Below are 17036 nucleotides of genomic sequence, written 5' to 3'. Positions count from 1 at the left end.
GCTACGATAGCAATGGCTGGAGACGACTTTGTGAAGACCCACATTGAAATTGAAGTGCTCAGGACCCATATAAGGCATCTAACCAGGACTCCTCGTCACCACTTAGCCTCTCTACCAGCGGACAGACCTCGCACATCTTTCAGCCAAACAATTACCGCACATGATGAATCATTGCCAACTTGTTTCACTCCGGCTTCGAGACCTTCGGTTCCTCCATGGTGCCTCACTCAGCCAAAAGTCAATCTCACAATACCTGGCATCACGAAAAAAAGCTCATTTATCATCACCAGCCCTTAAACAGCTCACGCTGCTATTTCTGCACGAGAACTACCGTGATTCTACACATATCTACACAGATGGATCTGTCTTGCCAAACAGCTCCGCGGCGGCAATCGTGATACCAGCGACAGCCACAACAAGCAAATTTAAGACGACTCACGCGACAACGTCGACGGCAGCAGAGCTCGCAGCGATCTTTAGTGCCCTTTACTACATTGGTAATGAACCGCCACACAAGTGGACGATATTCTGTGATTCGAAGGCGGCACTGCAGTCTCTACTGTCACCTCTACGACGCGGACCGCACGAGCAGCTAATATTTCACATTACAGAGACGTTACACCATATAAGTGATGCAGGCCATAAAATAACTTGCCAATGGCTTCCAAGTCACTGCGGGATTATCGGCAATGAACGGGCCGATAAAGCTGCCCGTTCAGCCCATACTGAGGAACACCACGTACCAATCCCACTTTCCAGAACTGACGCAGCACGGAAGCTCCGCCTGCTTGCTCGGCAGTACACTATGACCCCCTTTTAAGAAATAAGCGACTGTACTCACTTGATCCAACATTAAGTCTTCGAGCGCCATCACAGCTTCGCCGTGGAGACGCCACGCTTTTGCATCGACTGTGGTTGCGCGCTGCCTTTACTAAAGCCTATGCGTTCCGCATAGGGATGACCGACACCCCAACCTGCGACCACTGCGGCCATGAAGAATCAATTGCCCATAATTTGTGCGCCTGCCCGCAGTACGGTACACAGAGGGAATGCCTTCGCCACGAACTTGACCAACTGGACGACCAACCGCTATCCGAAAAAAGAATTCTACAACATCTAAGGGAGCTAACGTCACAGCAGAAGGCCGTGCAAGCGCTAATGCGCTTTTTGCGATCTACCGGCCTTTGCGAACGCCTTTAACTGGAACGCCTTGTGTGTGTGCGCGTCTCCATGTGTGCGTGTTTCTTTTTCATGGTTATACTGCGCTCAGTTTTACAAACACGATACTAAGGAAGGACAGGACGTGGACGGACGAAGCGCAACGTCCACGTCCTGTCCTTCCTTAGTATCGTGTTTGTAAAACTGAGCGCAGTATAACCATGAACGTTCACCAACTAGCCCCCTTCATTGCTTTACTAAATGTTATTTCGAGTACATCGGGCTTCTACATCCCTATTGCGCTTCGTCCGTCCACGTCCTGTCCTTCCTTAGTATCGTGTTTGTAAAACTGAGCGCAGTATAACCATGAACGTTCACCAACTAGCCCCCTTCATTGCTTTACTAAGTGTTTCTTTTTCTTTTAGCGTTTTCCCCTATGTCATCTTTCTAGCCCCTATCCCCCATCCCAAGTGTAGGGTAGCAAACCGGAGACTCATATCTGGTTAACCTCCCTGCCTTTCCTCTTCATTCTCTCTCTTTCTCAGATATTGGAATTCGAAGGTTTTACGTGCCAAAACCACGATTTGATTACGACGCGCGCCGTAGTGGGGGGACTCCGGATTAATTAGGACCAGCAGGGGATCTTCAACGTGCCCTCAGAGCACGGGACACGGGCGCATTTGTATTTCGCCCCCATAGAAATGTGGCCGCCGTGGCCGGGATTTGATCCCGCGACCTCGTGCTTAGCAGCGCAACCCCATAGCCGCTGTGTCACTGAGGCGAGTCGAATTCTCAGGACTATATACACCAGTTTCGAGGTATCAGTTTTCAAAGTGTTCGACGAAATGTACTGGCATTCAAGTTAGTTCTGTGCTACAATGCATAAAAGAGCGTCTTCTTTAAAAGTACGTAAGTGGAGCAACGGTGCATTTCTACCGCAAGCTTGACGGCGAGTATCTCGAAACCGGTGCCATCGCCAGAAATCGTTCCAATTTGATAAGCCTTGCATACTCACTAGCTACAATTCGTAGTTTGCAATATTGACCGTAAAATGATTATTTAACAGTTATTTAGCGTAATTATGTTAATTATTCAATTAAGCACTTTGATTTCTCGTAGAAGCAATGGCCGCCTCATCGAGTAATTAATATCACGGATTGTGTCATGTGATGATTGTGCCGTGATCTAGAATTGTGCCATCCGACATAGGTAATTTTTTTTAATTGGTGCAGCTAAAGATAAAGAAAAGACACCTTGTATGGCCACAAAATAGCGCCGTAAGATAGTGGTTGCTCGCCGTGATGGAGCACAACATCCTCTACGGCCATCCAAAGTGGCGATTCCTTTCTTCACAGGCGAAAATTAAATGCTTATCAATGATTAATCGCCAAAGGGACGCACTCAGGTCGATGTAAAGAAGTTGAGCGAAAAAAGAAAGAAGAAAGAAATGAACACCTTACGGCTAATTCAGCAGTCGACACGGCAGTTGACATTAAACGAAGCTCATCAAACGGAGAGATCTAAAATTAAACGCCCGCAGCTTTTATCCTCGCGACGCCACGTGCATGAAACCCTCCATTAAAGCTTCTTTCTGGGCGAGTTGGTGCATACTTGACATAAAAATTGTAACAGCGCAAACACATGCAACCACAAAGTGTCTCGTCCTTGGTACTTTGTGGTTGCATGTGTTTGCGCTGTTACAATTTTTATGTCAAGCATGAAACCCTGTCGGCGTGGCGACGAGCGAAGAAGGGACCAGAAAAGCCCGGAGAGGAGCACGCGATTGTTTTTTGAATTATCAGAGGTTGTTCACTAGTCCTTTACAGAACTCCAGCTGGTAAAAATTATTCCGTAGCCCTCCGCTACGGCGTTCCTCATAAAGCACTAAGCAGTTTCGGCGAAGCACAGTACACCACTTTACCCCTTTATGGGTGTTTTGCTATGTCTGTAACAACACTGCACCCTAGTAAAAGCTCATTTCTACATACCAATACACTTATTCAATGGGTACTTTGAGTTGCCGCAACACCTTCTTTTTTCTAAAGGATGCAGGCCATGTGCCATTACACCTATGCCTTGGATGTCATGCATGCACGCGCTATTCATTGTAGCAGCTTGCTTATTCCACTATAATTAGGCATAATCCTAGGCAGCGTCACCTAGAGAGAGAACCACAAAAATATATGTCACTAAAACAAGAGTCTTTTTTTATATTCTTCAGATTTACATATAACACGGTGATAACACAGTGACAATCAAGCAAATCCCCTACACACATTAAAGCAACCGTACACTGAGCAAACGTACGGGCACGACAAATTTGCATACAAACGCTGTTCGCTCTACCTACACCCATGTACCTACTAACCGGCTAATATAGCCATGGTGCTTCGACCTGAAATGTAGTGCCAGTGGAAGAATCTCTGTTCTGCGTATTTAAGCAATAATTCTCTACAGAACACTTCTTTCGACATATTCAGCTACACAGGCCTTTTAATTTAATATCCCACTATGCTGAATGCCTCTCGAGCAGCCACTTTCAATTACCAGCATAGTGGCGATATGTTGTTAAGAACGGCCAGCTGCAGTGCAAGTTTCGCCAACCAGTTGCGACTGTGGAGGCAACATTCCGGGAGCGTCGCCGCCAACCTCTAGCCACGGCGTGACTAAGCCGACTTTGTGTCGATAACAATACGCGCATCCTCCACTCTGCGTCGCTTCAGCTGGGATGCGTTGTGACTGAAGGAGTTCGACGAAGCAGGCTTTGTGCGCAACACGACAACGCGGACCTGATCTCCTACGGGCGAGGGAGTTGCCGCGGGAACGCCGACGGAGGCACCTTCCCACGCACCGACCAAGACGCAAGACAACGCGCTACACGGAACGGCTCCGAGTTATACGAAATTCGTGTGGTGTCGGTTTCGGACCGTGAACACGTGTGTGTGTGCATGTGTGTGTGTAAACCGTCCTGCGGAGAGGCGGCTAGTTTGCGATGACTAAACGAACGTTCTCGTCACCTTGTATCGCGGGAGGACCGAGTGTTTAAAAACTGCTGTTGTGCGGATGCTCGACACTTTTCTTAAGCAGTCATGTTGGACTGAGACTCTCTCTCAAGCAGTCATGTTAGACTGATGAACTTTCTCAAACAGTCATGTTAGACTGATTTAAATACTGTAAATAAACCCATATTCCTCGTTCTCGATGAGAAGCAGTCCTTCCCTTCATCAACGTCCTCAGCGTGGATAAGTTGGACGACGGCATGGGCCAGCTACCTTCGAATTCATGCCGGACTCCAATCTTGACAACGGATCACGAGCGATGGGATTGAGCCCCTAATCCTGACAATGTATAAAGGACAGGTGTTCTGACAGTCCATAACACCCTTAGCACTAAAAGGATGTTTCAGCTGAGCAATGTACCCTTAGAAAACAAAAAATGTGGTTTTAGTAATCAAAAGCCCTTTACACCCACATTTTTTCACCTTTCTGTTTAGCAAAAGGATGTTTTAATTGCTCGAAACCTCCCTAAGAGTGCAAAGGGGTTCACAGTTCGTTACACCCCACAATTAAATTTTTTTGAAGCGTGGGTGAAAGTCGAAGAGGAAATAAAAAGCGTACCCTCGTCGCCTTCGACAAACTGCTAAGTCTCAATCCTCTACTGCTACGGTTGTTGCATTCCTTGTGCGCGTGAAGTATGTGCGCGCGCGTACAGGTGTGTGTTACACGCTTTGCAAAGTACGCGTCAGAAAACAGTGACACAGTCTATAAGGACGAGAAATTCCGAAATACAGCACCCGACGTCATACAACGGGCAGCTCGGAGGTGAAGCATGGCCTGTCTGAAGCGCTCACATAGCGCCGGGCGGAGTTCAATACTTACAGCTATAAGTTTCTCGAGCACGGGATGAAGCGTGCAGTGCTCACTGATGTAGGCCTCGGCCTCCGGCGTCGCAATCTTGCCTTTGTCCCTACCGCGATGTGACGGTGCCGTCTCCATGACTGTGGTGCACGCTATCCTGCGAAGAGGGAAAACAAGAGCCCCTCAAAAGGTAGGTGTGTCGGCATAGAGTTTAAGCACTGGTCGCCGGCGTTCCCACGTCAAGTGAAAACCGGCCCACCTCACGGCCAGCACAATTAGTGTTTTAAGGCGCGGAAACAACCCCGTTTCATATCTACTCTGTCTATAGCTTGCCAGCAGCATTACATCACTCCTCCGTAAACTGATAATCTTAGGTGATATCACCGTGCCCTGGAGGATTAAGAAGGGGGGGGGGGCGGGCTGCTTCCCCTCACCTACCCCACCTTCCCCCTTGGAGACAAGGCAGCACTTCAGCGCTAACTGAGAATGCAGTACGCCCCCCTTCCTCCCCCGATTCACTATGTTTTGCCTTCTGTCTTTTGGGCTACCATGCATCAGCGTCTCTCGCGCCATGCGACAAGTGCCGTATAAGGTCACTGTGTTTTTCATGCTAATCGATACACGCTTATCTTTTAATCTGCTAGCGTAGTAAGAAGCCAAGCGCTCAACAAGCCCCAAGTGTTTTCATCAACAAAGGAACTGAAAAAAAAGAAAAGAAAAAAGAAAAAAACTTTTCGAACCGGCTTACTTTTTCTTGTTCCCTGGGATCAGTGACTGTAGTAACGGCAAACTCCAAAAGTGCAAATGAAGATGCAGAAGTACAGCATTGAGCAATATGATAGTGAACAGCGAATTAGCTTATGATAAAAAAAATTAAATTGTGGGGTTTTACGTGCCAAAACCACTTTCTGATTATGAGGCACGGCGTAGTGAAGGACTCCTGAAATTTCGACCACCTGGGGTTCTTTAGCGAGCACCTAAATCTAAGTACACGGGTGTTTTCGCATTTCGCCCCCATCGAAATGCGGCCGCCGTGGCCGGGATTAGTTTATGATAGGCGACCATTACTCGCGACGTTTGGACTCGCATCGGACATTATATTCAACAAGCAGGTTACCCGCTGAACTATTAATATCACTGACGCATTTATGCGGGGCGCATTTGGCGCAACGGCCTCTTGAAATCAATTTGGATGTCCCCTTTATTGCTTAGGAGTGGGGGGGGGGGGGGGGGGGCTTACGTGCGTTGAAGCTCTTCGCACGATGACTTTATTTATGTGTTGAACGATACGTAATCCAGATGAACGCACAGCACTGCCTTGGCTCGCTGTCAAATCGCGTAGAGAATAAATGGAAAGGATGGAGCAAGGATCGAAGCAAACCAAACCAATTTCCTACCTACAACTCATTTTACCCATAAATTGTTTCTGTTCTTTCTGTAGCAAATAAAATACGTCAAACATCGCAGTGCGTTTGGGACTCACCTTTGGTGCCACAAGTGAACTATGAGTCAGGGGAGTGGGCGTTCTCGAGGTGCGTCTCGTGCAGTCGCCGGCGTAACTCTCAGTACGGGCAGGCGCGAGGATAACCGCCACCCTTATCGACGCGCACCGCGATACGGCAGCAATCGAGAACTGTCGCACGACAATGTCAACGCCTTGGCCTCCGCGACGGATGCGAGCAGCAGCACTGCGTGTGTGGGCACCGGCGTCGTTCGGTGAAAGGCTCGCGTGTACGCACGAGTCGGCGCCCGGAAGCTGTGCCGAAGCGAAGGCGCTAGCTGCGGCCGCCGCGAGTGAAAACGGTGCTTGCAGCCGCTGATGCCAGACGAATAGCCGCTTCCTGCGTCGTGCGCCGAGAGTGCCTATGCGTGTTTCTCTCCTTCTCTTCGCTCGCTTTCCTTTTAATGCGAATGCATTATAAGCTCCATGAAGCGCGGAGAAACTGGCGTCCGGCGTTAGCATCCGGTGGTGCCAAAACCCACGTGACCAAGTGATGACGTCCCGTTCCCGGCGCCCGACCTGCGGCGGCTCGAACTGCGAAATCCCACGTGAACAAACACGGCGTCGGGCACCGTGGTCCACACCAAAAAAAAAAAAAAAATGACTTTGCCCAATTCGAAAATTGAGTTGACCCGCGTTGAAAAACCGACCTGGCCTGCTCGTACAATTGACTTGGCCCACCCCCAAAATTTGGGTGGCATACACCCAAAAAATTGACTTCGCCCAATTCGAGCACATGACCAAGTGAAAAGCATCACGTGGAAAAGCCATACCGCGTTCGCATTCAATGCTCGTAGGGAGACTTAAGTGCCTCTTTTTTTCCCCTTACCATTCAAGAGGCCTCCGTGTCTTGTAACCAGCGCCTGTTGGCGGTTGCGCAAGGGGCACTTGCGCCCACCTGTGCCTCCTTTCATGACATTTCGTCACGCACGAGGCCGTAATATCTAGTTATACATATCGAAAGTTAACAGCGTGGGCGAAAGACGAGGACACAGAATGCGACAGGAGCAGCGCTCTCTTGTGTGTCAGACGTATACCGGGTGCTTCAGGGAGCAAGCACTTTCAACATTTTTAAAAGATTGCATGCGGCAGACAACATAATTCTAGTCCATGAGCTGGCCTACTCGAAGAGGCAGACATTACTTGCGCGAGAAATTGCAATGCATAATCGACTAACTAATAAAACATTATTAACTAAGTTTTTAACAAATTACCTCATGGCACATATTGCAATTTACAAATTCTAGTGGGTGAGACTGCAAGGCATATCCACTTGAAAAGAATCGTGTGGATGATTTACGAGATATGCGCCGTCAAACTTGCGGTAAAAAATGCACTGTCGTTCCACTTACTTTCTTAACATAACGTCGTTTTATGCATTGAAGCGCAAAATTAATTGGAACGCCTATGCAATTCTCCGCAAAGTTTCAGAATTAACATCCCGAAACTGGTGTTATCTTGAGAATTCGTTCCAAGTGGATCCGCCTTGCAAAAATCCCGACTATAATTTGTAAATTGCAATGTGTGACATAATGTAATTAGTTATAAACCTAAATATTTTTTGTTAATTAGTCGATTATGTATATATATATATTTTGTGTGCAAGTAATATCCGCCTCTTCGAGTAGACCAGCTCACGGACTAGAATTATGCCATCTACCACATAAAATCGAAAATATTTTTTCAAGTGTCCACTGAACCACCCTGTATATAGGTATACAGTAAAAAAAAAAAGGGGGGGGGGGGCGTTTGCACTGCGAGCCACGCATCGCGGTATCACGTGCGTAATCAGGCAAATTCAACTAATAATTTTGACGCCACTTATTTCGGTATGCATGGTGACCTTTTTGAAATGTATAGAAACAAGAAACTACAATTTTATCACGATTTCCTCCAAGTTTATTCTGCAAACTTGTGCCGCAATATTTCTAAATAGAATTAATTGATACGATTAGTGAAGTAAATTATTCGGTTTTCGTCTCAAATGATGTCCGCCAGGGCAGATAATTCGTCTGTGGTGACGTGATTTGAGTAAACTTTGTAACATTTTTTTAACCTGTTGGAAGTAAAATAATACTAAAAAATCACCGCCCCTTCCCGTCCGTGAAGATGGTCGAACCGCGAAGATGTGTTAGACCGAGTGTTGCACCATGGAAGTCAAACTTCGCAAGCAGTCTGTATTGCACATCTTTTGTTTCACCATTCTTTCACCTCATTTTCGCTTTTGCGTGCTTCGCGTGGTGAGCATGCTTTAGGAGCGCTGCCGTTTAAACGTTTAAACTCGGCATCTTTGGCGCTTAGTTTGGGCTCGGCCCTACGACGCTCGCGGTATAGGCAGCTTCTTCCGCAGGAGTACGCACTACTCGTTGTCTCCTCATAGCTGTAGCTGGAGTGGAATGTGCGGAACCACAAATCCAAAGTTCCGTATAGTGGGCGCAGGGCCCACCACTGGAGATGCGGGCGCTGCAACCGTTTTGACGACTGATCGAATTGGTTTGACGATTGACGTGGCTTTGCACGGCACTTCTTGCTGGCGCAAGAAGTGCCGCCAGCCACGCGCTCCTAGTACCGCGTTTCAATCGCTGGGTACTGTTGGTTGGCCGTAAACGGCCAGCATAACATTTGTTTCTCTCGCGGTAGCGTGGAATCAATCGTCACTAAATTCGATGCCGATCTGGCTCGATGGCCGAAAATGCACCGTCTGACAACCGTACAAGATTCGCGTATAAGACAGCATTCTCACAGGGGGAAAGGGGTCACTCCAACCGCTTTCCCCCTGTTCAGCTCTTCTTTTTCCTCTACCGCTAGATCACGTTGCCCCTTTTTAGCGAACTCCGACAACGACGGCACAGGGACCGCATAAACAGCTTCGCTGTACGAACAAGCATGCACTGTACACTCCCCCATTTCTGAGCCCGAGTTCACGAAACGTCTCGCTCTCAAGAGCTCCTTGCCATTTGCCGGTAGCCTTCGGTGATGATACGTCCAGCATCAAAATTGGCTGGTATTCAAATCAAATCAATCTTTATCTCGTCTCCAGAGAAAGGGGGAGTTGGGAAAAGGCTGCCTAGGAGTAGCTTGAGCCCTGTCCCCCTATGTGCAGTCCTAGGGCACTCAATACATACATGAAATAAACATAAAAGTCAAACATGTCGACAGCAAGTGCTGCGCTCTCCATGAATACTTTGTTTAGCGCAACACAACAGACACAAGAAAGACGACCCCTCGCCCCCCCCCTCCAGGACAAGGCGCTACTCTCAACTGACATCATTTTATTGCGTCACTCCTTTATAGACAGCTCAAACCAGAGGAACATGCGCAGTGAGCACCGTGTGGTGGAGCCACCAACATCCGATCCCTAGAGCGCACTCATGCGACAGAATCCAAAATACCAAATTTAGCGCTGTACAATGTTAAGGAAGGCACACTAATGCACTGTGACCCCAATGACTGAATGAAAAATGCTTCCGATAGTTCTCGGGCGGTGGTGTCACGGCTCTTTTTCAAAATCTTCGTGTCACGAAACATGGGTTTGCACTTGCATATTTTACAATGCTGAGCCAAATGTGAACCTGTGCCTGTTGGTATGGATCGCTCATGTTCTCTAAGGCGCTCGTTAACACACCGGCCTGACTGCCCTACATACACCTTGCCACATGACAAGGGAATCTTATAAACCACACCGACGCTGCAATCTACAAACTTCGCGTGGTTCTTTTCACAATCTGGTTTTTTACTTCTTTTAGAAATACGGTTGCACAACATTGACAGTTTCTGAGGAGCGGAAAACACTACCGGAATTTGGTATCTAGTGGCAACATTCCTTAAATTGTGAGCCACTCTGTGGCAATACGGCACAACTTCAGGCCTCTTCTTTTGTGTAATGCAGCTACTTTTGTGCCGCTTCCCCTTCAGTTTCTGAATCAATACCTCCGAGACTGACGTCACCACCACAATTGGGTAACCAGCAGCCTGCAGCCTATATAACTGTGCAATGAAACTCAGGTTCGCAGAGTGATGACAAGATTTCATTAACGAAGATTCTAAACACATCAAAGCAATGGCGCTTTTCACAGTCTTTGAGTGCGCAGACACGTAAGGTAAATGTTCCTTACGTGCACGTGGCGAGTACATCCAACAGGCGTGGCCTGTTTGTAAGGATAGCTGAAAATCTAAAAACTGGAGTTTACCGTCCCTAGATAGCTCATGTGTGAAAGTTAAACCTTTGCCATTGTCATTGAACAGAGTTAAAATTTCAGCTACCGTCACGGAGCATTCGTTGTTAGTCTGTTTTATCACAACAAGAAAATCGTCAACATATATAAAAATTTGAACCGAGTCATTGTTTAAGGCTTCTTATCAGCACTGTGACAGAGTGGGGCAGATCCAGTTGTTTCACTTATGAAGGAGTATTTTGTGGCATACGACATGAAACGCCTGGATGATGATGATAATGATTATATGTATGTATGTATATATATATATATATATATATATATATATATATATATATATATATATATATATATATGCACTCTTTGGTGCACTCTTCTTCGGGTTCGTTAGTTTTGTAACACCTTCATTTATAATTATCCTTTATGGAAGTGTAGACTTTAAAGAGAAATCAGTAATTGTCAGAATCTCTGGACCCGGACAGGCCGCCAATGAAAGCTGACCCTGGCAACTTTTAACACCCGAATCTCTCGAGTGAGGCTAGCTTAGCAGGACTCTTTGAGGAACTATCAGACATTGTTTGGGATATCATCGGCCTTAGTGCGATTAGAAGAACTGGTGATGCTTATAGAGTGCTGACTAACGGTCATGTACCCTACTATATAGGTCTCCCAGATAAGAAGCAACACGGGGTAGGAGTCATAATCCATAAGGACATAGCGTGCAACATTGACGAATTCTACAGCATCAACGAGAGGGTAGCAGTATAGTCGTAATCAAACTCAACAAGAAGTATAGATTAAAGGTAGTACAAGCCTACGCTCCAACATCCAACCACGACGATGAGGAAGTAGATCAGTTTTATGAAGATGTTGAATTAGTGATGAGAAAAGTGCAAACTCGGTATACTCTAGTAATGGGTGACTTCAATGCAAAAGTAGAGAAAAAGTGGGCTTGTGAACAAGCAATTGGCTACTACGGCGTCGATTCTAGGAACGCTAGAGGAGAGATGCTCGTAGAATTCGCAGAAAGGAATAAGCTTCGAATAATGAACACCTTTTTCAGGAAGCGTAGCAACAGAAAGTGGACCTGGAAAAGCCCTAATGGTGAAACACGAAATTAAATTCGCTTCATACTTTCTGCTGATCCCAGCATAGTGCAGGATGTAGAAGTGATAGGTAGGGTAAAGTGCAGTGATCATAGGTTAGCGAGGGCTAGGATTCACCTCAATTTGAAGAGAGAAAGAGCAAAATTGGTCAAGAAGAAACAGGCCAACCTAGACGCAGTAAGGGTAAAAGCAGACAAATTCCGGCTGGTATTTGCAAACAAATATGCAGCCTTAGAGCAGAGGGATGATAATGACATAGAGCTAATGAATGAAACCGTAACTAGGCTGGCTTCAGAGGCAGCTCATTCTCACCACTTGTCTTATCCCTTTTAAATGCGGTGCTTTAGGGCGGTGCTCTTCGCTGTTGCTTAAGGGAAACATTCATTTCCGCGTAAATTAGCGTCTGATGCGTCGGATTAATTAGCAGCAGATGCGTGTTACGCTGTTCTCGAGCCCAGGATGTTGTGGCTGTCACACTATCTTTTTTCCATGATATTTCGGCGCATGTAGTTTGTAGCTAGCGTACGTTTACTAGCCGACTTTTCTGCTATCTATAAAATTCAATATTCTTACCAGGATTTAATTTTAAATTTAGGATAGCGCCCTTAAGCATGCAGTGCTTGAAAGAGGTAGCCTCGCATTAGAGAAGTAATACAACAGCGATACCGACGAAGGTAACTCCCTGCTCACACGTATTGTTCTTATGAGCAGGGGAGCGCCGTTAATTTTCCCGCTTCGTGCTACGAGCGGAAGACATCGTGCGAGCACAAAGAGAGTTCTGTACGTTGAATTGCCGGTGCCCCGCTTGAGACACGGCACTGTACCAATATTGTTCCTTGGGTGAGCGTCATACCTTTCAAAACCAGGGCACTGCCGCCGCGAAACCGTGAACGCAAGCTTGCGAAAATCTTCACAACTTTGAATTGAATTGAATATCTTTATTTCCAACAGATTAGGGGAGACAGGGAAGAAAAGCTGCAAGTGCAGCCTGAAAAAACACCCTGCCCCCTATGACCGCAAGACATGGGCAGCGCGGAGCTGCCGCGTGTTTTTAACAATACAAAAATACACAGTTTTGCAAGAATGCATGAGAAGCGCTAAGTGGAAAGTGAGTAGTTGCGCGTAATGAAGTTACAAAACGTTTCACATATGACAGACGAAAAAAAAAACATATATACACATATATATGTAATATAAATGTGAACAAAAAGCTGTATACTCATCTAATCTGCACTTCTGAAATAGCTGACACATACAAACCATACAAACATGAATATTAGACCCGCTTATTAAGTCGAGAAAATTCTGATGGGGTAAGGGCACATATATCAATGCCAGATTTGTTGTAAGCATTTAAAGGCCTTGGTAAGTTGTTTTTTAGGATTTGTGAGCTGTAATTTGTTCTAAAACGGTGCACTGTCCAGGGTTCTGTGTTTCTTGTGAAACGTGCACAGGGGACGCGTTCTTCTAAACATGATAATTTAACAAGGGATAGATCGCTTTTCCTGTTCATGTGATAAAACTTCTGCAAAAGTCGACGCCTATCGATTTCGTGCGATAATTTTAAACTTGTCAAATAAATGCTCGGTGTGTGAATCGTACGGAACATTTGCGAGGACGCGTACTATCCTTTTCTGTAATAAAAATAATTTGTTTAAATTCTTATCAGTTGTAGTGCCCCATACAAGGTGACAATAATTGATATGAGAGGCAAATAAGGCGTTGTATAATAGTACTCTAACTGAAGTACGAAGAAGGTAACGGTTTCGGCTTATTATACCTGTTATCTGACTCAGTCTTTGCGTTACAACGTTTACATGGTCATTCCATAGCAGCGATGAAGAAAAATGCACGCCTAGGATTTTGATGCTTTCTACGAATTCAATCGGAGCATTATTATAGGCTATGCCATGTAGTAAAGGGGATGTGCTTCCTTTTGGACGAAAAATTATAGCTTTAGTTTTGATTGGGTTGACACATAAACAGTTTTGCTTAGACCATGTACTAAGTTTCAGGAGCACTTCATTTGATGTTGTGATAAGCTCGGTATAAGAACGTCATGTTAGAAATACACTGGTGTCGTCTGCGTAAATTAAAAATTTTACATTGAAATGAATATTTACAATATCGTAAACTTGCTTGGGCCTTCAAAAAACATGTGGCAACACACGAAGCGCCGCAGAAAGAGCCATGCTGACCGGTTCGGGTCATATCCTCCCTGCCTTCCTTTGACCAAATTATCTGGTTGCTATTCGTGACATGGACAACTTTTGCTTTATGGTTGGTTCCACCATGTCCGCGTTTTCAGCCAATCAGATATTGCACAGCTATCCAGTGAGCCAATCACAGCTGACAAGATGGCGGATTTGAGGATACCTCTCTCTCTCCTTCAGAAACGCACGTATCCTCATTGCACTTTCTATAACTGCGTATGATGTGGCGATGTATTACACATAAGTGCACGTCAGAATATGAGCGTGTCTCCTTTTATCACCTTTAATTCCCTTTGCCCCCTTAGCCTAGCACAGAGTAAACAGCGGCTGACCTAGATATATTTCTCTCTCTCTCTCTCTTTATCCATGGCGTTACGGCTGGAGCGAGAACTTCCATGTGGCGTCGCCACGCGCGTTTTGGTTAGGCGTCCTTTCCTTCCTAAGCATTAGCAAGGCTTGGTTAATGCTGATACTTCACACATCTGGTACATCAGAAACGTAATCTATTAAGATGAACTTCACATCTCTTTAGTATCCATCTGATGCTGAAAGAGCAAAGAGGTTTATTTTGCCTGGCTTCAGATGACTCCAGAAACTGTTAACGTATACAGTGCAGACAGATGTTAAAAAAAAACCTGTCTGGAAGCTACAGCCATAACGAGAAAGATGTGTGTGTGCGTGTGTGTGTATGTGTGAGAGAGAGAGAGAGAGAGAGAGAGAGAGAGAAAGAGCAAGGACAGGAAAGGCAGGGAGGTCAACCAGACGAGCACTTGGTTTGCTACCCTCTTTTTCTCTTTCAGTTTTCCTTTCTCCCACCTCCAGTGCAGAAAGATGTGAACTGTGCCATTAAGAAATGGGGGAACAGGATGTTGAAAGGGAAGAGGGAGAAGGTCAAATTAATTTGTTGATGACGGCTGCATTGTTGGGCGTGATATAAGCGCATTAAAAGATGTTTTATTTGTAAGAGTTGCCTTTAGGGAAGTGCTGAAGAGTTCTCGGTTTGACCAAAAATGAGAATGGAAAATCTTGAAACTATCACTTAAACTTATTCCGCATATTCTACCTGAAGCTCGACGCAATTCGCACAACGCTTCAATAACTTCTTTAAACAACGCAAAAGAAATGAAGATTGCTGTTCAAGATACTGCTCCGCCGTGGCTATGAGCTCAGTATCACTAAAAAAATATATTCCATCAAGTTATGTTTCAGTTCTCGCAAAAAAGACACATGTTGCAAGAGCACGTGAGTAAGGCGAGTAGTCGATGCATTAAAACCCAACTTTTTCTCAAAAGAACAATTGTCTTTCGGTGCACGCAGGATGCACGCAAGGGCATTCCAGCAAACACAGATCAGGCTTTCCGCAACTTCCCTGCTCGGTTGCTATTTAAAATGTCCTTTAATTAAGTCACAGTAGTCACTGAGCCATTAGGTCGCAGTAGTACTCTTCGTTCACTATACGACTCTTCTGGAGATATTCGATCAGTAACATACGATCATCTGTTAATCCAAAAATAAATTACACCGATAAGTTTCCAGGCTAAAGATTTGTGGGCCCTGAAAGATTGTGGGCCCTCGGGACTACCGCGTCAGGTGGTTCCGAGGGCCTCCGCTGCAGGAACTGTTGTACAGTTCCAGGAGTACACTGATGCAGCCAGGTTTTATACACAGTGACCAAAGGGTGTAGAACGTCGACGCCAGATTGCTCAAAACGCTTCAAAATGAGCGTGAATACTTCCACCCGGTCGCGTTTCTTTATTTCATGGGCGTTCAAACACTTGGACATCAATTTCAGCGAAGATTCCGGTTTGTAAACCACTCGTGAATCGTCAATGCGACATGGTTTCCATGAATATGCTTACCGCTCAGCAATACATTGAGCAGAAACTCGCCGGTCTCCTAATATCACGTCCTGGGTACGATACACAATTTAAGGAGCTAAATTAATTCATTAAATTCTAGGGTGTTGCGAGCCAAAACTGCGATACGTGATTGTTTGAGGCATGCCGCAGTAGGGGGGACTCCCGACTAATTTCGACCATCTGGGGTTCGTGCACCCTATGCTCACGGTGCGAGGGCGTTTTTTTTTTTTGCATTTCGTCCCCATCGAAATGCGACCGCCGCGGCCGGCATCTGGCTTATCTCGAGCCCTCGGCTTAGCAGCGCAGCGTCGAAGCCACTAAGCCACCACGGCGGGTAAGTTCAGGAGCTATCGGCCAAGGGCCTAGTGGACCTTGCTGCATCATCGGTTCCGAGTGCGCCACGTCGAAATTGTGCACACTGCTTCTTAACGATCAGATGGGTCGGACACTTGTCACCCAGTTTTGCGCTCATATTTTCAGAAATCTCCTTTGAAGTTTTTTTTTTCTTCTGGAAGAAAAGAAACCTTACGACAGCTTCAGAATTCAAAAGGCATACAAATTCCGCGTTGACCTCAGACATGGTTGGAACAACTGCTTGAAAAAAAATATGTTAAACGTTTATTCAGACACGTATAAATGTGCACACGGTCACACAAAACTATGTTCTTTTTTAAGGAAATCAAGAAAGTTATAAACATTCTTTCAAAAAGAGGTGCGATAGATAACTTTCCAGCACCTTTGTATATATACTGTCGCTGCGTATATGTGATATTATTGCCGTTCGAATTGTTGCTCCGAGAGTTTCTTTCTGATGTCGCTTTGTTATGTCATATCATTGCCGTTCGCAATTCTTTTCTTCTTCTTTTTTTTTTTTTTGAGAGCCACGGTGTCGTTTTGACCGCTACGCTAGAGTGGTTGCGCGTGCACTCACTGTTGTTCTGCTGCTTCTCCTACGAAACTACGATCAAAATTATACAAAACCATATACGTAACTTTACCACCTGTTCAAGAGACAATGAGCAACCGGCGCCGTATCTGCGTGCCAACATTTCATTCTTCTATCGTGTCAATGATAAAAAAAAAGTGGAAGCGGAAGGGGGGCAGAGAGACGGAAACAGGCTCAACAGACGTTGCCCAATATATATCGCTCCGCACTTCTCGTCAACC

At 45.8% G+C, this 17036-nt stretch overlaps 1 protein-coding gene across 1 annotated transcript in view; it reads right to left on the bottom strand.

Annotated features, from left to right (window-relative positions):
* Positions 1-6947, bottom strand: part of LOC142565902 (putative caffeoyl-CoA O-methyltransferase 1) — a 29325-nt gene extending 22378 nt beyond the window's left edge. The window contains exons 1-2 of the mRNA XM_075676490.1: positions 6499-6947; positions 5037-5172 (exon numbers count right to left, since the gene is read on the bottom strand). Of these exons, the coding sequence (XP_075532605.1) occupies positions 5037-5153 (117 nt within the window). The 5' untranslated portion in view covers positions 5154-5172; positions 6499-6947. The remainder of the gene's footprint in view (positions 1-5036; positions 5173-6498) is intronic.
* Positions 6948-17036: the final 10089 nt, after the last annotated feature.

Source organism: Dermacentor variabilis, unplaced genomic scaffold, assembly GCF_050947875.1.
Source record: "Dermacentor variabilis isolate Ectoservices unplaced genomic scaffold, ASM5094787v1 scaffold_12, whole genome shotgun sequence".
In the NCBI taxonomy this organism is placed as follows: domain Eukaryota; kingdom Metazoa; phylum Arthropoda; class Arachnida; order Ixodida; family Ixodidae; genus Dermacentor; species Dermacentor variabilis.
Note: the sequence above shows the minus strand (reverse complement) of the source record. Positions and strands in the feature narration are given on the sequence as shown.